The sequence below is a fragment of the Lycium barbarum genome, chromosome 8 (assembly GCF_019175385.1).
Source record: "Lycium barbarum isolate Lr01 chromosome 8, ASM1917538v2, whole genome shotgun sequence".
NCBI classification, from domain to species: domain Eukaryota; kingdom Viridiplantae; phylum Streptophyta; class Magnoliopsida; order Solanales; family Solanaceae; genus Lycium; species Lycium barbarum.
In genome coordinates, this window is record NC_083344.1 from 120,130,896 (window position 1) to 120,154,055 (window position 23,160).

Sequence of the window (23,160 nt, forward strand, 5' to 3'; positions counted from 1 at the left end):
TAACAAGCTGAAAATTGCTGTTGTTTGAGTATTCTTTGTCATCATAGATAGAGCATTATCAAATATTTTCTTAAGTCCAAATATAGGTTCGGCTGGGATTAGTATATTTAGTTGTAATGGGGCTCTCTTCGCTTTGTTTGGCTAACTGATCTTGCTATCCCTGTTCTTTGTCAAAACTGCCTTAAGACTAAGCAGCTTTTAGAGGAACCATATTTCATTTGGCCACTGCTTGCTATAGACTGTGTTGAGTATGGATTTTGTGTTGCTTTAAAGTACTCAGATGTCACCTGTTAACCTAAACATGTCCAAAATAAGATCTCGCATGTTGAGAAACTGGCCTGATTCGTAAAGTGTTTCGTTTGGGTTTTGATTCTGTCCTAGTCAGTATTGCTTTCTCTACACAGTGCTAAGTTCGTGGTAGGCTTTAGTTGTATGTCGTCTGATTAGGAGAGGGGCTGGTTGCATATGTGGTATAAATGAGAATAGATCGAACATATGTGGTTGCATTGTTTTTTCAGCTACAACGTATAAACATCATGTCCCTCCCCTTGACTGTTCAGCTTTATTTGAATGTGGTGTTTTGCATTTCCTGTTTGTCTATATTTCAGTTTGGTTTGCTCAAATTTTGTGCGTTTGTTGCAAGTATATTTCAGTTTGAAGTTTGTATGTAAATGCATATTGAAGTTGTGTTCGTGAAATGCTTCCTGGATATACATAACATATATAATCAATGGAGTTGTTTTGAATTTATATGTTTGTATGCTTAACCTTATTGATCATATACTAATCTCTCTTTCTTTCATTTCTTTGCATGAACCTCGCGTACGAGTCCGAGGGACTCATTTCTCTTCCGCATTCGATGTTGGGCTAAAAGCCCAACGAAATCTTTCTCGTGTCCAGCCTATACCCGCAACAATAATAAAAGGGATTTCCGGGCTAAGCTCAATAGCGACAGCAACAACAGATCGTAGCAGATCCGGAATGGGCTGAGCCCATTTAAATTATTTATTTCCTTTATTCTATTTTGTGCATATTAATTTGTGTTATGCAACTAACTCTTTATTTTTGTATTATTTTCTCAATTTAGATAAAGTCTTAGACGAACTAGTAGGATTAGTTTTCAGTAATGGGTAGTTAGTTAAGGAAGAATAACCATCAACTTCATAAATCTTATTATCTTCGTTTTACATTAAAACCATTTATAACGTTTAATATTTATATTTTATTCGAAATGATTAATTCGCAAAAAATAGTATTACTATATATCTTGTCGTTTCAAGATGCCCTCAATATGTATAAACTCAAATATATTTTATAGGAAACTCATTCAAGTTGAACGCTCATGCACATTTTTAAGCATAATTAATACAATATATTTTGAATCCTATTTATAAGTCTAGACTTTTGATATTGCTATATTCATATAACATAATTTATTCAAAGTTTAAAATTGTTAAATTCTTTTTCTCGAAAGCTATTATTTCTAGGCAAAAAAATATTATAATTTCATACAACTCTTATCTTGAATAGCATTTATTATATTTTCATATAAAGTCTTAATGATGATTAAGTTTTTATTTTCAATAGCATTTAAAAATCCTCTTTTTGCGCGAGCTAGTATATTCTTTGCAAGTATTATTTTAAATAACATTATTTATTGCTTTCATTTAAAGCTCAAGCAATAGTTATAAATCTTATTTTTTATGTAGCATCTAAAGTCTTCTTTTGGGCAAGTTATTATGTTTTCTGTAAATCTTATGTTAATATTATTTTCCTCTAAAAACTTTAGCCATATTAAGCCATTTTATAAATTTAAGCACTATATTTAATTTAATTAATTAACCTAAATTTGGCCGGATAGCCGTAGTTAACGGATTCTAAAGGATGCCTAACACCTTCCCTTTAGGATAATATAGAGCCCTTACCTAGAATCACACTGGTTAGCAGACCATTAACGGAGGTTTAGTTTTAACTTTACCTTAGTTAATATTTAGGTGTCCTAATTCACCATTAAATTAATTAGGTGGCGACTCCTTGAAACAAATAAACAGGAATCACCAATACGTCATACTCCCCGCTCTAACCCGGTTAAAATGGGGTGTGACAACTAGCCTAACGCTCACCACTCACAATATTTCCAATATTCTCCACATCCCTACGACCAAGCTTTGCCATCTTACCAACCTCAATCACCACAAATATCCTACCCTGTTTACAACACACAACCAGCATATCGAGCTCCACGACCACCAACATATCCAACTCCACCATCACAAACTCATCATCCAAACAATGCATCCGCACCTCGCCCAAATAAACCGTTTCGCCATTTCACACCATTAGGAGAGCCACTGAGCGTTGTTTTTGAAAGACTGCAAGCTTCAGGCTTAGTATATCCTGTGGAAGGTAGAATTCCAGATCCATTACCCAGAAGCTTTGATCCCACTAAAACATGTGCATATCATTCGGGGGTAAAAGGCCATTCCACTGATCGTTGTTACGCATTGAAGCATAAGGTTGAGGATCTTATTGAAGCAAAACAGATCACGGTCAAACCACCAACACCAAATGTGGTTAACAATCCACTCCCGACCCATGATGGGGCCACGATAAATATGATTGGAATAGATGAAAATGTTGACGACCCAGCCGAATTTATAGTGCCTGTGGATCGTGTGGAGGATCATGATTTTGTAGCCGTTGCTTCTCCGGCTGTAGTGATAAGGGGTTGTGTGCCTGTCGAGATATTAGGAGCTTCATCAATACCTGTGGAAGTAGTTCGAGCACCAAATCAGTTGCCAGTGCTCGATACAAAAGCCGTACCATGGAATTATCAACAAACTGTGATGGAGTGTCGAGGAAAGGACACGATCACTGACAAGGTTAAGACGTCAGGAATGACAAGGTCTGGGAGGTGCTATTCTCCAGAAGAACTAGTTAGATTGGGGCAACTTAAGGAAACCAACGTACCTCCCAAAAGGGTCGTGACTGAATTCGAAGCAGAAGAATTTCTGAGGAAAATTAAAGCTAGTGAGTACTCAGTTGTGGATCAGTTGAAAAAGACCAATGCCCAAATTCCTATTCTCTCTTTGCTTTTGAGTTCGGATGTGCACAGAAATGCACTCTTGAAGATTTTGAATGAAGCATATGTTCCAAGTGAAACAACTAGTGAGGCGTTAGCTGGGATGATCGAGCGCGTGCTTGACAGTCATCGAATCAGTTTCGATAATGAAGAACTGCCGCCAGAAGGATGCATGCATAACAAAGCGCTCTATATAACTGTCAAGTGTCGTAACATGTTTGTGGCTAAAGTGTTGATTGATGGGGGTTCTGGACTTAACATCTGTCCATTAACAAGTCTGAAGAAGATCGGATATAATGTTAGTGAGCTCAAGACAAGTAATGTGAATATTCGAGCATTTGATGGGGCTCAAAGGCGCCCTATTGGAGAAATAGAGTTGAAAGTGTTGATTGGTCCTGTTGAATTCATTATGGATTTTCAAGTACTGGATATTTCCACGACATACAACATGCTGTTAGGAAGACCGTGGATACATCTGGCTGGGGCTGTACCATCTACTTTGCACCAAACTGTCAAATTCGAGTGGGATCAGCAACAAATATGTATACATGGAGAAGGGGATACGTCTTTCTATCGAGAGCAATCCATCCCATTCATTGAGGCAGAAGGAGGGTTCGACGGAGCAGCTTACCACGCTTGGGAGGTTGTGAATGTCACTAAAGTGGGTGAAGTCTGTCAAACTCAAGAGTTTAAAAGGTCATGCGCCGCGATTATGGTTGCAAAAGAAATGCTGAGAAATGGGTACCAACCTGGATTTGGGCTAGGGAAGACATTAAATGGGCGGGTTGAGCCAGTCGTTCTCCCTACGCAACAGTTTACATTCGGTTTGGGATATGAGCCAACTGAGGAAGAAGTGAAGAAAGCACGAAAGAATAAAAAGAAAGAGGTTCCATTGCCAAAACCTATTCCTACCATTGATCAAACTTTCTCAAAACCTTCAGATCTAATTATTGAGGTTGCCTATGATGATATCGTGGAGGGAATCAAGAACCTGTTCATGGAAGATGAAGATGATCATGCTGTGATAATCAAAGACTTTGCTGAAATATTGACTTTATAGGCTGTTGAGCCAGGACCTGAGTTGCAGAATTGGACTTTTATCTTAGCCCCGGTCCGCCGGGAGTTTCAGTATTTTAAGTTTAAATTTCCTTTTTGTAGTAGGCCGGAAACATCAACTAGAACATTTAGTTCCTTTTGTTGTGTTGCCTCTAAATTTTGTTACGGTTTTTTTTAAGACTTTGTCATTTGTTTGTAACGAACTACGTTTGGCCTGACTTCCTGTTGGATACGTAGGCAACCCACATCGGGTTCGGCCACTTTTTCAAAATATTTCAGTATCTTTGTTTATGAGTGGAACTACGCATGGCCTGATTTCCTTTTGGATACGTAGGCAACCCACATAGGGTTCGGCCCCTTTATTAAAAAACAAAACAAACTCAAAAATCTTTATGTTCATCACGAACTACGTCTGGCCTGATTCCTTTGGGATACGTAGGCAACCCGAGGCGGGTTCGGCCCTTCTATTTTGAAATTTTTATCTTCGGTTTGGCCAAACATTTTTGGTTCGTATAAAATACATAAGGATTTTTAACAAGATTTTGGTCTTCCCACCATTTAAATTCATGTGTCTTAGTATCTTGAAACTGGGACAAAGTTTTGAAGTCGGTCAAATCACTTTCAAAACTTTCATTATAAGTTTTTACTTTTCAATTGTACAGAATCAAGCATCTCTAGGACTGAAACTGGGACAAATTTTTAGAAGTAGCATAAAAGTGGTCTTAAATAAAAGTCCATTCATATTTCTAAAAATGTGAGTAAATTCAAAAATCGAGTCTTCTTAATCATGTTACATATTAGAGCCACTAAGTATTTCCTTTCAAAGTCATCTAAATCTCATTACTTTTATTTTCAAAATACATTTTTTTTATAACTGAAACTCCCCGGCGAAGCAAGATATGTGGTGAGACATCGAAGAACGTGGACGCGACCGAGACAAAAGTCAATTCAAGGGCCAAGTTCCCCGACATGCACAAGTCAACCAATTTTCTTTTAAACTCACAATTTTTCTTTGTTGAGACAGGTCCAATTAACATGAACACGGTGCATGTATTAAATTATGGGCGTGATCAAAAAGTTAACTTTCTTCAAAATGCAAATACTCTTCAGCGTGGATGCAAAGGTAGCTTATGCCGAACGGTGGGCGTCGTTCCACTCATCACGAAATTTCAATTGCAACAGTGGACACAAGTTCATCTTCTCAACCAAGGGCTGTAAGTATAATTCTTTTAGACCCAGCTATTGATTCTTATCACTAACAATTGTTTTAGCTCGTGACATTCATCGATGGATCGAATACATATAATCATGGACACTGACCTTGATCACCTGTTATTGGTTAGAATTCCTCAATTTCGTCATCACTTCATACATGTTCAAATCATTATCAAATTCTTTTAGAATGAAGTATGTTAATAAGATAACAAGATCGAAATATTGCATCGTATATCAAATTGTGGGGGTTAATTATATATTTAACTTCCGTCACAACGGGACATGGATTAAGATGTGGATATCTTTTTACAATACTATTTCTAAAGTGGACGTGGATTTACATTTACATTGTGGATGCGAGCATGGAAGTGGAAATAGAATTATATTACAAAAAAATATACATATAATTGTAGAAAGTGGATACAGATTTATGTTTTTGAAAGTAAAAGTGAATTTATTTTTGCGCCGTATAATGAAGACGTGAAAGTAGATGTAAATTTACTGTTGTACCGTATAATACGGACGTCAAAGTCGACGTGGATTTATATTTTGTACCGTGAAATGCGGACGTAGATTTATATTTTGAACTGTGAAAGTGAACTTGGATTTATTTTTCTGCACCCTGAAAGTGGATGTGGATTTACATTTTTTGCACCATGGGAAGTGGACATGATATAGGCACCCACCTTAAAATGCGGGTATTTCAAAGTTCAAATTAGGCACCCACCTTAGAATGCGGGTATTTCAATGTTCAAATTAGGCACCCACCTTATAATGCGGGTATTTCAAAATTTAATTCAGGCACCCACCTTAGAATGCGAGTATTTCAATGTTCAATTCAGGCACCCACCTTAGAATGCGGGTATTTCAATGTTCAAATTAGGCACCCACCTTAGAATGCGGGTATGTCAATTTCCAATTTAGGCACCCACCTTAGAATGCGGGTATTTCAATGTTCAGTTCAGGCACCCACCTCCGAATGCGGGTATCTTATATTTCAAGTTCAGGCACCCACCTCCGAATGCGGGTATCTTATATTTCAGTTCGGGCGCCCACCTCCGAATGCGGGTATCTTATATTTCAAGTTCAGGCGCCCACCTCCGAATGCGGGTATCTTATATTTCAAGTTCAGGCACCCACCTCCGAATGCGGGTATCTTATATTTCAGTTCAGGCACCCACCTCCGAATGCGGGTATTTTATATTTCAGTTCAGGCGCCCACCTCCGAATGCGGGTATTTTATATTCAAGTTCAGGCACCGACCTCCGAATGCGGGTATTTTATATTTCAATTCGGGCACCCACCTCCGAATGTGGACTCAACTTTCGAAACAGGGGTTGCAAGTGTAACTTCTCCAACTCTGTCTTATTTACACCTATATTTCTTTATTGCTAACAATTGTTTTTAGCTGGTGGCTTTGAACAAATATCGAAGTTGGCATCACACATCAAATCGTGGAACTATTTCTTCTGCAGCGAACTGGGGCAAGTTGTCGGGAAGGATAATCAGACTTCCCGACACGGGTCAAAGATCTACCTCGAACACTCGTCTCTAATTACAAGTATTCTCTTGCGTTCCAACAATTCAATTTTCAGAATTCTCAAGTTTCTATCATAATACCCAGTGTTATCATAATTCAGCACTGGGACAATATTTTGCAAGATTCGCGCTAATCGGGTTCAGGTGTCGTAATTGTTCCAGAACTACACTTGACCTGATTCTCGTGCAGCCCGAGATATGTAGGCAACTCAGAGACCGGAGTTCGGTCATATACTTCTCAAGTTTCCTTTAGCCGGGACAAAATAGGCTATTGAGTCAACGTCTTTGCCCGACAACTCTTTTCATCATTACCGGGCAAAGAGGGACAAGTTGTTGACACCCAATTTTGTCCCGCCTCTCTTCCAAAATACCTATTTACGCCTCTAATATTTTTAGAAAAATTAAAATATATATATAGTCATTTTTTACTAAATTATCAACTTCTCATCAATACCGGCACTTTATTATTCTGTTGCAGTTACTATTATTATTATTATTATTATTATTATTATTATTATTATTTATTACTATTATTATAATTCACAATTTTATCATTTTTTTTAGTATTTTTTTACCAGCTTACGCACACGCATCGCATTTATCTTTTTTGTGTAATTAAATAATAGTATTTATTTTACTGTGGATTTTCAAAATATTATTGCACGGTTATTACAACGCCATCTTTTTTATATCTGAGCATTAATGATTGCATATCTCATATTGAGCAATATTTTAACACAAGTTATTTAAACAGGTCTTTATTTAAATTTAAAAACCAAACTATTTTTTGTGCACGTAGTCCGTATTTTTGACTTACCGGACCCCAAATCAAAGTCCGATTAACTCCTAATATTGTTTGGACTAGACCATGTTTTTTATCTCAATTTTTAGACCAGTACATGTTTTAATTCACTAGTCCATCCTTTTAAAACCCGGTCCACAAATGGACCGGGTCCGATATATTTTCATCAAAATAAGGGAAACCTAAAAAGGGTTCCCCTCATTTTTTTCCTCCGCCGCTCCCTTCCTCTTTCTCTCTTCTCATTCATCATCTTCATCATCTTCATCATCTCCATCCCCCACCACCGCCGCTCCTTTTCATCACCTCCCAACCCCACCATCGCCGTCTGCTCCCCCCGCTCCTCTTCCGTTTCCCCCCGCTCCTCTCTCTCTCTTCGTCACAAGAAACCCTAAAATTCGCCCTATATATAATCGTTTTCCAAGTCAAGAAAAGGGGATCTTTTGGGGGGATTCAGGAAATTCCCTCTAGAAATTAAAGTTTGAACACCCCAAAGTCCTTTTTATTTTTTCAAAAACATCAAATTCGCAGTTCGTTGTGATAGTTCGAATATCGGATCAAAAAATACTCAAACAATTTTTATCTATTCTGTTGATTGCCGTAAATCCGAGTCTCGCAACATCAAATTTGAAGTGTTTCGAGTGTGAATCGAAGACCCGCACCCATTTCGCTGCACCCGAAGAAGGTAAATTTCCTCCTTTTAAATTGTTTTAGCAATCGTTTGAATGTTTTAAACTGTTTTTGTTGATTTGTTCGCTTAGTGGTATCTTAGTTTCGTTTGGAGTTATTTTGGTTGAATTAAGCATAATCAGTCCTGTTTAGTTTAATTTTGTGAGTATGTTAGCTTTATGGGTAAGTTTAGATTCACCCGGTGCTTCAAGTTTACATTGTTGGTGGGTATGTCATTTGGACTAATCAGGTGTTGGTTCAGATTAGATGACCTATTAATCGCATTTGTATGCATTAATTTTTCTCCATCTCACTTGATTAAGTTCATTTAACCATGTTCGTTTTAGCACTGAATTCGTAATTTATTAGATAAGCTCAACTAGTTATTGATTGCTTAGTTGTGTATATGCCTCATCTTAGTCACATCTAATGCAAATTGTGCATGTTCATCTCAAGCTAGCTACTGTTCATTTGTCTATGTTAAGTTTATATTATTTGGTAAATTTTCGTACAGATTTGGTTTCTGGTGATTAGTTGAATTTAGATTAATCCCTGAGGATGATATGCTATCTGCCTATGTCAGCTTCAAGGAGCATATTTGCATACTTGAATGGCTTAATCTCGCATGTTTTAAGGCTTACAATTTGCATAATTGTGTCCACATCATTAGTCGTGTATGAGTCATTAAGTTATGCAACTTATGAACTGGTTAATATCACTAGCAAGAATTTATGTGTTTCTTCCACTATCATAAAAGGATATCAGATGTTTACCAAGAATCTATGAGTTAGTGTATGTTTAAGCATAAGGTTCAATTGGCTTAAAGATTGGTTGTTTCTTCTTCTTTTTTGACAAATGTGCTGTTATGTTTGTTCAAGATGAGTTTCGAAAGTAAAAAGCTTGAACTGGTAATAACATGCTCAAGTACATTTGAAAGATTTGCTTAAAATAAGGACTGTCTTATCAAGACTAAGATTGATATTTTATTAAGCATTCCTTGTTGAATGTTCAAGTTGAAGCCTAGATCCAGAATCAAGAGCCTGTTTCAAGTTCAAAATGAAACTGTTAACCTAAAAGAAAACATGATGTATATATGTGAACTGTGTCAAATAAAGTGTGATGAATCAGTTCCCTAGGGTTGAAACAAATGTCATTTTGTTGTATGCAAGTCCTTCGATAATGTGAAAAATCTTCATTTTGGCATTACTTTATATGAAATCTATTGAGTTCAGAAGGAATAAACAGTCTTTTGAGAGTTATGTATTTCTAGTGTGAGGAAATAACAGGCCATATTCAGATCACAAGCGTAATACCCCCAAGTCATAGGTGTTGAGATCTTGCATTTGGTTGTTGTCTTACTATCTTTGTCCGAAAAAAAAAAAAAGAGGATTATGAATCTGTAAGAGAAGTAGGTAGATAATCATTGTATGTTGAAGTACTAGCCTTGAAATCCCCATATCATAAGTCTTTGATTTTCAGCTCGATGCTGCCCTTTTAAGTTGATGTGTGTTCATGAGTTAAAACTCGAGTTAAATATGCCAAATCAGTGTTATTTTCATTTCCCTGTAATTCAGTTGAGAAGTCGAGTACTAGATTCTACTATTTGCACTTATCCTTTGAGTATTTTAGGCATGGTTCCTTTTCCCAGTGTGTTTTGAATTATGTATCATGATTTGGTATATAATATGTTATATTTCAAGCTGCGTATGAATCAGGCGTATTTTAAAGGAAAGAAAAAATATATTTTGGATTCTGAGTTAAGACTATAATGAGTTCAAGATAAGGCATCAAGTCACATTTGAATATGCTGTTATGGACTTCTAATCAAAAAAAATATATATTGCTGCAGTTTGGCCTTCCTACTGTCATTACTGCTGTTACTTGGTTGCTGCATTTTCTTGAATAAGTTATTATTGCCCCTGTGAGGTCAACCACTGCTTCATTAAGAGTCTGTGTTGTACACTTGAATGCATGGCTGTACCTGAACCTCCCTTTCTCATACTCTATTTCTTTAACTCTAATATGTCGGGAACTACTTCTGAAAACTAAGAAATAAGTAATATGACCTATTTGCTGTCGAAACAAAATGTGGTGGATGATTGGCGTATGTGACAAGTGTGTGGCAGCTGATTTGTGTGTACATAAGATATACTAAAATATACACAGTATATATACAATGTATTGACTTGTTTTGAGTTATATTTTACATGTTTTAACCTCATCCGTTGATTATATACTAATCTTTCTCCTTTCGTTTTATGCATGATCATCGCACACGAGTCCGAGTGACTCGTCTTCCTCCATATCCGGTGTTGGGCTAAAAGCCCAACGAAATCTTTTCCGCGTCCAGCCAGTCCGCAGCAAAAAATAGAAAACAAATATTTGGGCCTTGGCCCATGTGTATAGCAGCAGCGGCCCGCAAGCATAAAAAAAAAGGGAATTCTGGGCCAAGCCCAATGGCAAACAGATTGCAGTTGTCTTTTAAAATGGGCTGATCCCATTTAACTCTCTCCTCTATTTTATCTTTTACATTTGACTTGTATGTCTAATGTTTTATTTTGCTAATTTAGATGAACCTTGGAGACATTAGTGGGTTTAGTAATGGGTAGATAATTCAAGGCAATTAACGACTAATTCATTTTCCGAATAATTGATTCTCAAAAAATAGCATGATTACATATTTTGAATTAAAAGAATTGTGTTTTATCTTTCTATTATCTAAACATTTCAAAACGTCATTAATATGCAAATATAAACTCAAGTATTGTTTTTATAAGTAACTCTTCAAGTTTTGAATCAATCATGCATATTTTTAGCTAAGCATAATTAATAATAAATAATAAAAAAGGGAGAAAGAAAATTCACTTCCTTTTGAATCCTATTTATAAGCTTAGATTTTCTACATTGCTACATTCATATAATATAATTTATTCAAAGTTCAAAATTACTAAATCTTTTCTCAAAAGCTATTATTTATGGGCAAATTATCATATTTTATACAAATCTTATATTAAACAGCATTTTATTTTAAAGTTTAGCCACATTTATAAGTCTTCTTCAAATGACATTTTTTTTCTTAACAATGCTTATGTTTTATTTCATGCAAATTATCACATTTCCTATAAATCTTATTAAATATTATCTTTTATTTAAGGCTTCATCAATATTTTCAAGTCCCATTTAAATTTTTAGAATCTTCTTTTACACACGTTATTACGTTTTTCTACGAGTATTATTTTAAACAATACTATTATACTTTCGTCTAAAACCTTAACAACATTCATAAATCGTATTTTTTTTAAAATGGCATTCAAAGTCTCTGATTATTATATTTTCTGTAAATCTTATTTTAACTAACATTATTTTCTTTTAAAACTTTAGCAATATCTAAAAAATCATTTTCTAAATTTTAAGCATTTTATTTACTCTCAATTAATTAACCTAAGTTTGGTCGGATAACCGTAAGTTAACGGATTCTAAAGGATGCCTAACCCCTTCCCTTTAGGATAATATAGAGCCCTTACCTAGAATCACACTGGTTAAGCAGACTATTAATTGAGGTTTAGTTTTAACTTTCCCTTAGTTAATATTTAGGTGTCCTAATTCACCGTTAAATTAATTAGGTGGCGACTCCTTAAAACAAAAATAAACAGGAATCACCAATACGTCATACTCCCTAAATCGATCCCGGTTAAAATGGGGTGTGACACTAACTACACATGTACTACCTGGATTTGATCTTAACAACTCATCCCTATAATCTAAAATCCTCCCAAACTCCAAAACATGGTCACCCCTCAACTCAGCTAAAACCTTGTTTCTTGCTCTTCTACACACAGTTTTACCAACATAAAGATCCAACTCTTTCTTAATGAGCTGCTGCAACTCAAAAATCCTAATGTTTGGTTGTTCCTTTATTCTCTCATTATAGTGACTAGATAAGAATTTGGTATTGCAAAGCTTGTTCCTATTGGTAGGGTCACACATGTGAATTGGATTATAGGTCTTCACCACAAAGTTGTTAGTCCTAGAGTCAAGACTAGCAAATAAAAGCCAAGGACAACCCTCTACACACCTAACCCTTACCCTTGTAGGTTCATTAATACATTTTTCAATGGCAACATGCTCATGGACTGCATACTTGGTAACTGCAGTTCTAAATTCATTAACACTTTCAAATTGGAGGCCTGTTTCCCACACTATTTTCTTGGAGGTTTTATCAAACACAACTCTGTTTGTCAACTTCCATCTTTTTGCTTTTACTCTTTGTTTAACTACTCCTTCATCATCATCAGATATGTCATCTGGATCAGTCTCAAAACTGGCAGCTTCATCTGAGGGGTAATAAGGCTCATCACCAGCCAACTTACCTTCCATGGTGTCTCTATTAGCACATTCAGATTCATCATACCCCACATCTGGCCCTTTTGGTCCTGAACCTAACTTAACATGTTCAGGAACAGGATCTCTTTCACCCCTCTTCCTTCTTTTACTTTTTCTAGCTCTCTTTTCCTCCTTAAAACCCCTTAGCTCCTCATCTACATCACTCTCACTATGTACTTCTCCTTCATCAAACAATCCATCTAGGTATGAATCTAAATCACTACCAGTTTCAGAAAAATCAGGGATAGCCCTAGTTTATGAAGATTCAGCAGTGGTATGAGGGGCAGAAATAGATTCATTAGTAGTAGTAGGGGCAGGATTTGATGCAGCAGCAGTAGTATTAGGGGCAGGATTTGGTTTAGTAGTAGTATTAGGGGCAGGATTTGATGCAGCAGCAGTAGTATTAGAAGCAAGATTTGATTCAGTATTGTCAACAGTTGGAGGAGTACAAGGGACAGAACTTGGAGAGTTAGGTTGGAGAGGGGTAGTATTGTGAGTTGGTTCAAAAGGAGGTTCATTGAATGGCTCTAAATCAGCATCAAATGCATCAAAAGATGGAACACCACTACCCCCAAACTCTTGACCAGTCACTTTATCAAAAGAAACATCACTTTCCCCCTCCACATGGGTTACATATTCTAATAAGGGTGGGACCACTAGGGGCTCTTCAACCATATGACACACAAAAGCCTCCAAAATATCCCCATCCCCCAAACATGCAGCAACTCGGATTGTATCCCTATCACATTTGATTTCTACCAATACCACACTATCGACAAATTTAACATAAATGGTGCATTTATCAGGGTCATACCCTAATTCTTTCACACAATCAAGCAATTCAAAGTAAAAAAAACTATCTAAATCCATACGTGTAAATTCAGTTACTTGTCCACCAACGTAGGATTTTTTGCCAGTCGTTAAATTACCACCATGGTAAAATCGCAAAGTAATCAGTTCATAAGACATATTTCCACCTGAAAACAGTACAAATACTTCAATTTCATAGTCAATGAAATACACAACAACCAAATCGACATTTACATTTTCAAGCATTTACCCAGTCATTTACACTGTAAATTTGCAGAAAAATTAAAGACGCAAAAAAAAAAAAAACCTAGTTCTAATCGCACAATACAGAAACAAAATGAGACAATGGACTAACCTTTTAGTAGCACAGCCGATTTTTGTCCTCCAAACGTCAACAAAAAACCCAACTTGGAATCGTCCAAGTTCAAACAATCACCAACACTTCGATTAAAGGTTTACGATGAAGAAAAGCTAAAAAACTGTATGAAATCCGACAATATTGAGTAGGTAAACTATAAAAATATATGATTTAGGACGAATATTGAACGATTTGTTGTTTGTGCTGTCGTTTGATTTTCTACATTTGGGCGTCTGATGTGTGTGGGTTTGGGTGGGTTAGGGTGATTTTGAAACGGGTTTGGGGGTGTTAAAATGGGTATGGGGGGTTAAAAATGGGTTTGGGTATTAAAATGGCTTAATTATGTTAAATATATTATTATGACGTGATTATAAAATAAATCAGTTCATTTAATACGTGGCTTCATCCTGGGGCGAGTGTTGCCCACGACATTCACTGATTGGGGGTTTTAGTTTGTCGAGGGGTAATTTAATTCAGTTTTACTAAGTTAAGGTGTGTAATAGGTCGTTAGTATAGTTTAGGTGTGATATCGACTTTTCGCGTATAGTTCGGGGGGGGGGGGGGGGGGGGGTTTGATGTATTTTGCCTTAAATCAAATAGGCATGAAATACATAGTAAGGCTTTCAGAAATATTCTTTTTCTTTGTTCTCAAATCAAACAAAATCTTTAATTATATGGAATTTATCACATACTGCAGAATGACACATCGGCTGATGGGGCCGCTTACAATACTGACATTCTATACCCACGACTCTGTCTGCAAAGTCTCTAATATTAATCAGAAATCGTAGCACATATGCTCTGACTCGGCAGCACACCAGGAGCAAATGGAGCTTGCCAACGCCGCTGGAACATCTTCTATAATGGCTTCCTCTCATCTAGGTGTACCTGCGCGGCATGAAACGCAGCCCCCGAAGAAAGGGGGTCAGTACGGAATATGTACTGAGTATGTAAGGCATGAAGTACAGAAAACAGAATCACAATCGGAACAACTGTACAAAAGTAAGTACATTATCCAGAATACCAAGGAGTTTATTTTCCGAACGCAAATCATGTATACCGATGTCATATGTCAGAAGGAGTACAGAAAATGAGTAAATCGTCCAAAGTATCAGAATACTTACTTTCCAAACACAGATCATGTGTGTTGACCTCATATGTCATCATATACATATACATATAACAGATCCCGGCTCTCTAGTGAGGGACGCGGTGAATGGAGTCATCATATATGCCGATATCATATATCATATATGCACATAACAGATCCCGGCCCTCTAGTGAGGAACGCGGTGGATGGAACCATCATATATGCCGACATCATATATCATATATGCATATAACAGATCCCGACCCTCTAGGGAGAGACGCGGTGAATAGCCATCCTGGCCACCATCATATCATCATATACAGACATACATATAACAGATCCCGGCTCTCCAACGAGGGACGCGGTGAACAATGCAGAGGAATGTGCACGATAACATAACCTGGCCCGGGACGCAGTGGAGGACATACTGAGACTTGCACGAACAGAGTAGTGCGAAACCATATGCACACAAATCAAGACTCGATAGATACGTACACTTACTGACATCTGAAGGCTCAGAAATAAGTTTCGGGTCAATCCGACTTAGTATAAGAAAGTTATGAACGTTTGAAGTGCAAAACCTTCTACGAACGTTTCAGAAGCCATTTTTGGACAATCAAAGCAATAATCATATCAAGTACCTTTCGGATATCGTTATGGATAAAATCAAATAGAACTTTTGGAACCATATGTACGTATCAAAATATGTCAAAGGCTCAATGGAATAATCGAACGTGCTAGCATTTGAAAAATCAAACTTTAGTCATATCAATTATCTTTCGAATGCCATTCGGAAACATATCAAATAGATCTTCGGACATCATAGATACGTATCAAAACCATATGAAACAGCTTATGGGAATCAAGAACGTTAGCCATCCTAGTGGCTCTAAGAATAGGAATTTCTTTGAAACCATACATATACGTCATTTGCTCGTTTCATAAAGATCATGCCAAAAGAAAGAAAAGGGTAAGCCTTACATACCTGCTCCACGTCCTATTAGCTACGCTTATTCGTCCAAACTTGCTAGTCTACATTCAAGAGAATTGACATAATCATTAGATTCATCGACATATACTTGTCTTAGTCTTTCAAATGAATTCATTTATATTCTACCGAAATTTCGGCAGCATTTCCCCTGTAAATACACCATCCCCGAGATTCCAACTCGGCCAATTTTATCAACAACAATCTGAGAATTCAACTCGGCCAAATTATCAACAACAATATCAACAATCACATCTCCAACTTCGACAATTATTTCAAAATATATTCTAACATTAACAACCTTCGTCACACAATTCAACGACATTTCATTTATATTCAATTCAATCACATATAATCAAGCCAATACCAATGATCTCATATTCAAGTATTAGTCCAAGATCATTCTAACATGATTCAAGAATACTTCAAACAATTCACATAATGTTCCAAACAACCCAATCAACATATTACTTCACCCGAAACCTTCCAAATTCAATAAGAACAATAACAACACATTTCCTTCTTTCAAATTCAAACACAACAACCCAACTTACAATCTTTCAACCACATGTCTCACCTTCAAATTCATGAATTATATTTACAACCTACACATTAGCAACTCTATTCTTGTAATTATAAGGAACTATACTAATATCACATTAACTTCTTCAACAATCCCACAATGATTCCAACTTCATTTCAAGCCATCAAACTTTCATTTTTATTATGGAATTCACAACAACAACAATCAAACTACTAAATAAAATCATTTCATCATATCTACACAACACTACTCCCATTCGGCCATACCACACACATGCATATTTCATGAATTTCACCCATTTCCACATACTATAACACTCAACAACATGCATAGACCATCCATAACATATGAAAGAGAGTTAAACCTTACCTTTTCCTCTTAGCTCTTCAACTTGGCTAGAGTTGTGCCTTGCAAGAATGAATGGTTTGCTTGCTCCAACTACCACTCCACGTTATAGAGGACCTTCCAATTGGTAGAAAATCTAGAAGAAAATATTTTTTTGATAAGTTTTCCATGGGGCCAAATTTGGCTAGCCATGGCCGAATGCCTTGTCTTCTTTTTATTTCTTTTTCTTCTTCTCCAATCTTCTTGAATTTTGGAAAGAAAAGATCAAATATTCATCATACCTCCTATATATATATATATATATAAGGCTTCAACCCATAGAAAGGAGGACATATGCCCCTAACCATGGCTTGAATTAATTGGTCCAACAAGGAGGTGGGACCCACACACCCACACACACACATACACGGCCAAAGATGGCCCTTCATGAACTTTCAAGAAATTTTTCTTCTTTTGCGAAATTCCCGTTTTGCCCCTAGCCTTCCACAATATTTTCATGAACCACCTTGTGGATTTCCCTTTTTACCCTTAGCCTTTCTCAATAATTCCATACTATTAATGTTCATAAATACTATTCATAAACAACTTGTACATTAAAAAAAATTTGGAAGATGGTCTTGCCCTTAACTTCTCGCAATTATCTCGAATTATCCGAACGTACAAAATACGGTGTATAACAAAGAAAATCCAAAATAGAAGCTCCCGGGTGGCTCAAACGATCATGCCAACGTGTAGAAGACAAGGCAGCAAAAGTTGATGGTGAATGGATGGGGTGTTTGAAGGTGGACAATGGATAAAGAGCACCCCTACTATTACATCTCATGAGAGCCATCCCCGTCCGGAAATCCTTCACAGAAAACCCATAAGGATTAAATTCAACACTTACAGAGTTATCAGTAGTAAATTTACGAACCGATATTAAATTCTTTATGAGTTTTGGAGCAAGAAGGACATTATTTAATAATTATGGAGGGTTCGGGGGAGGCAATTTAGCACGACTACAACCTCGAATTGGAATTGACTTACCATCACCAACAACAATGCCAGTATTATGATCGCTCAAATTAAAATAAGACGAGAGAATACCTTTTGTTGATGTCATATGGGATGTGGCGCCGGTATCCATATACCAATTTGGATCGGGTTGGCTCAACGTCGTGTGCATGGCCGATTCAATATCAGTCGGAGTCCACTGCGTCGTTGGGCCTGCTGCTGCATACGCCTGCTGCTGTGGTCGCGAGCCCAAAATTCCAGGTTGGGCCATCGACCTGCCACCAGAAAAAGGTGGTTGCAGCTGCCACTGCTGCTGTGGCCGAGCCCACTGCTGGGTGGGATACGGGCAAGGGGGAGCCCATTGCGGCATCCACCCCCATGGCCACGGTGAAGAGGACTGCTGCCACTGCTGCTGCATGGGGACCTGCTGCCGGTCGCCTGAGGCACGACCACCATGGCGACGGTTGGCACTGCCGCCGCTAGAACCACGGCCACCGCCATTATTTTTCCCGCCGCTAGAGCCATGATTTTTGTGGTTATTTTTGCCCCGATGATGGTGAGCACGACCTGAATTTTCCATAGGAGTGGAGTCATCAAACTCACGTTGGGAATTAGCCACCATAGCCGTGGGCGAGTCATCATGCATTTCAGCCAACGCCTTTTCCTCAAGGCACAGACTTGACCGAGCTTCGGAGAATGATGGAAGAGGCTTACTTTGCTGGAGGTAGGTGCCCACATTCTTGTACGCCTCTGTCACGACCCAACCCCGTGGGCCGCGACCAGTGCCCGAGCTGGGCACCTATACGTACCCGATACCCCAAATTAGCATATTAACAGAATAATAATATAATAATAATATTAGTGGTCGCTACAGAACTTAGCAGAAAAGCAGACTTGGCACACATAGGCCGATAAGGCCATCACAGAACAGAATATCCCAAACATATGTACAGAACCCACACAGATGTATCCACAGACCTCTACAGAACATATCATAATCATAAGACGGGACAGGGCCCCGTCATACCCTGAACAAAGTACATATCCAGATAGCAGTGACAGACTGTACCAAAAGATGGGCTCTGTAGAAGAGAGCGCCCCAAATAGCAGAAATAGGATCCTAAACGTGTGGATCAGCGAACCTGTCGTCAGTACCTGCGCGGCATGAAGACGCAGCCCCCGAAGAAAGGGGGTCAGTACGAAATATGTACTGAATATGTAAAGCGGAATCACAGAAGTCAAATCATAATGGTTACAGAAAATGAGTACAGAATCCAGAGTGTCAAATGCATATTTCCAAAACAGACAGAATGCGTACAGAAACATATGTCATATCATATCATATCCGGTCCCTGACACGGGACTCGGCAGACAGAATGTGGCCACCCTCCCGACGCTGGTGCCACTATACAGAGGAATCAGAAAAAGGGGTGTGGCCCCGTATCATATAATGTCATATCAAAATGGCCATACAGATCAGATCAGAATAGGCGGACATGGCACATCATACTCCACAGACCCATGTACGCGTATACCTGCCCCCTCACACCGGGACGCGGCGAACAATGCAGAGAATTACGCTTGACAACATATCCTGGCCCGGGCTCAGTGTGAGAAACATTGGGACATCCACGAGTGGAGTAGTGAGAGACTAATGCAATTTAAAAATATAATAAATGTTTTCAAAGACTCGATGAAGCGTATCGAAGACAAACAAATCCAATGGGGTCGGACGGAATCATAATAAATTACAGAAGTATAACTTTCCCGAAGTCATTCCGAGTGTCAAAATAATTTATAATATTTAACAGAATATTTAAAATAATATTCGTTAAGCGATTAGTAGGGTAATTAAAACATTTCTTTCAAAAATCGCTTAAAAAGGAAGCTTTAACACATTAGGGGCAAAACCGTAAATAGCGGGCCCGCCTTGGGACAAACAAGGCGGCGGGCTCAAATTGTGCCCTCTAAGCATAAAGTATCACCTAAAAAGGTTATACAAACATTCTATGACTTTCTGAATAATTTAGAGCAAAATTGCATAATTTCAGAAAAAGCGTATCAAAATGGTTCAATTCTACTGAAGGAAAAACTGAAATTTTGTCTTGCGGATTCCGAGGGCCAAGAGGTCCTTCGAGGCCCGGATCCGACCCTAACACACTAGGGGCATGCCAAGGGAAGAATTGGGGTTGCTTTACATACCTTTCGCGCTCCTTAAGCCTTTCCAAACTCACTTCCCGTTTCGTCGAAAAACTGCAATTGGTCAAGTTTACCAATTGTGAATTATTAATGCCATTATTTCAACTTTAAGCATATTTGGCTACCGAAATTTCGGCAGCACTTCCCCTATACATATGACACCCCGAGAATTCAACTCGGCTATAAATCATCAACAACAACCCAAACGACAACAACAATATCAACAATGAACATTAAAAACACAAATATCCTTCAACTAGTCATTTTTCTCACAAGTTGACATAATCTTCAATTCAACCCAACTTTCAACTAAGATCAATAATTTCATATTCAACAACCATCATGATCATCACCATATAGTTCTAGAAACATTTCATATCGTTTTCCTTAAGATATACACTCGATATACATGATATACAATCTTCCGCCAAAATCATAACTTATGCAAAACATCAAATCTTTGGCATACAACTTCATAACAAGTTTCCAACTTCCAAATTCATCAACCATAATCATAATTCACATCTTAACAACTTCATTTCCATAATATCACAAAATTATTCTAAAGTGACATAATCATCTACATTCCAACTTCAACCAAAATTCATTCAACTTTCATTCCCAATATGATTTCCATCATAACCACAACTAGAATGCAACATAAAATTCAACTCATATATGTATACAACATATATACACCCATGGCTACATATATATATACATACCCACTTTGCAAACTTCCTTATTTCCATAATTTCTACTCATTTTCACATACCACAACATAAACAAACCTTCATAACATAAGAAAAAAGGAATTGATTCTTACCTTTTTCTACAAACTTCTTCACTTGAACAAGTTGTCAACTTGAAGAAATAAGTGCTCCTTCTTCCAAAACAATTACACCAAGTTGTAGAGGACACTTAATTTAGTAGGAATTCAACAAGAAAATAATTTTAGAGGCAATATTTTGAGGGGTGATTTTTCTATGGCCAAACCCGAAATGCCCTCTTTTTGTTCTTGTTTTTCTCTTGTTTTTCCTCCTATTCTTTCTCTTGAAAGTTCTATGGAATTTGGATGATTAAGTGGTCTTTTATTCATTGACCACATGACTTAATTCCATGGGCTTGGATCCTTTTTATGGACCATGGCCGAATGACTCCTCACTTGGGCCTGAATTTTTTTTTTTCATTTTTTTGGGCCAACTCGGTTGGTCCCGAGTTGGGCCTAGCCCACTGACCTTTCGACCTTAAAACGTTCATATCTCCTTGTACCGACGTCACCTGGGAACCCACGACCTATGGATGGAAAGCTAATTCAATTATCTACAACTTCTATTTCAAGGTATTTTCGAAATTCCAAACTTACAATACAGTTTTTGCCCCCCAAAGTCAGGTCACCCGAAAACGTTTTCTTAAAAATATTCGTTTGGAGGGTTTCCACTTTGATTTGGTCCAAAGGTACTTCATGAGTTGTGTTTAACTTTACATATGTGATTCATATGACTTTTCAGATGTTCCAAAAAAAAATCTCGGTATGTGGGCCCCACCCCAGCAGATGCTCCGAGGTTCAAAAATACGGGATATAACAGCCTCGGTGAGGCCAGCCACCATTTGAAGAACGAGGCGGTTGTCGGTCACCGGAGCCCCCACGCTCTTGAGTTGATCGGCCAAGGTCTTGAGTCGTCGACAATATGACAACGCGTTCGGAAAATCCCGCAACTTGACATGAGCGAAATCATGTTCCAATGGAACGGCACGGGAGTTTTTGTTGTCTTGAAAAAGATTATGGAGGCGATCCCAGGCCTCCTTTGCCGATAGATCTTCTTCGATGATCGTATGCAATAAGTCAGTGGAGATGGTTGCATACACCCATTGAAGTACCATGGCATCCAAGGTGGACCACAACTCCTTTTCTTCGTCGGTGGAAGAAGCCTTCTCCTTTCCGGTCGGGAGAATGTGGGAAAGGACACGGTGAGACCGGGCATGAAGCTTGAATAATTCGGCCCAAGCCGAATAATGATCCGTTTCCATCTCAAGAACGATAGGAATGTGATTCTTGATGTTGGAGACAGCCATAGCAGGATGGAACTTGGTGTCTGCCATTGATGGAAAGCAAGAAGGTGGACGGAAAAAGAAGAAGGAAGAGGACGACGAAAAAAAATTAGGGCAGCGGAAGAGGAGGAAAAGAAACCCTAGTATCTCATACCACGAAAGAGATTAATTCCGTGATTATTCTCATTGATGGAATTGGTAAATATACCATAGTTACAATGTCCTATTAGGATACAAAATATACTAACCTAAATTAGAAGATTTACAAAATATTCTATGACTACATATTTACATTATTTATCAGTATGTTCAAAACACGATTAATATAACATTTTAGTTTGTGCTCCGTACCCAAAACTTTATTATATTAATGTTTGCTATGAATACAAAGTTTGCAAAAATTTATTAATACTTTTTAAAAGAGAAGACTTATTCAAAAGGAAACTATTTTCCCCTCTTTGAGACAAAACAGTAGCTATATTTAAGCATCAGTTGATAACTTGAATTTTAATTCGATTAATTTAAAGGTGTAAAATATTCTATTATTAATGTATGTAGATTGGACCTAAACAATACTTATTATTTTTTATCAAATTTTGATTTGGATAATTCTAAAATTAAATCAAATTTACATTAGTTTAAATTATTAAATTAATTTTACATGTTTAAAATGAAACAAAGTAGAAATTTGATGTTCTATTTAAACGAAGAACTACTATTTTTTTAATTTTTGGTGAATATTCTTGGTTTAGCTCATTTTACTTGTCGTGTTGTCTTTTGCACTTTTTTTTTTTTTAATGAAATGTCAATTAGAATTAGAATTTGACTAATTTGCCTTATTTATTATTTGATCTCCATTTAATATTATTTTTTATTTTTACGACATTAATCTCTTTTCACATTTATTAGAGTAAGAATAAAAATGAAAAAATAATTAAATTCTATCTTATTTTAAAATACAAATATTTTAGTAAACATAACAAATAAAATGACATGGCGGAATAACTAATACAACAGTTAAATATCTAGATTCAGGCT

At 37.3% G+C, this 23,160-nt stretch overlaps 1 protein-coding gene across 1 annotated transcript in view; it reads right to left on the minus strand.

Moving 5' to 3' along the window:
• The window catches only part of LOC132608233 (uncharacterized), a 34,868-nt gene extending 22,131 nt beyond the window's left edge, over positions 1 to 12,737 (minus strand). Inside the window, exon 1 of the mRNA XM_060322292.1 lies at positions 12,089 to 12,737. Coding sequence (XP_060178275.1) covers positions 12,089 to 12,737 — 649 coding nt within the window. The remainder of the gene's footprint in view (positions 1 to 12,088) is intronic.
• Between the last annotated feature and the right edge of the window lie 10,423 nt (positions 12,738 to 23,160).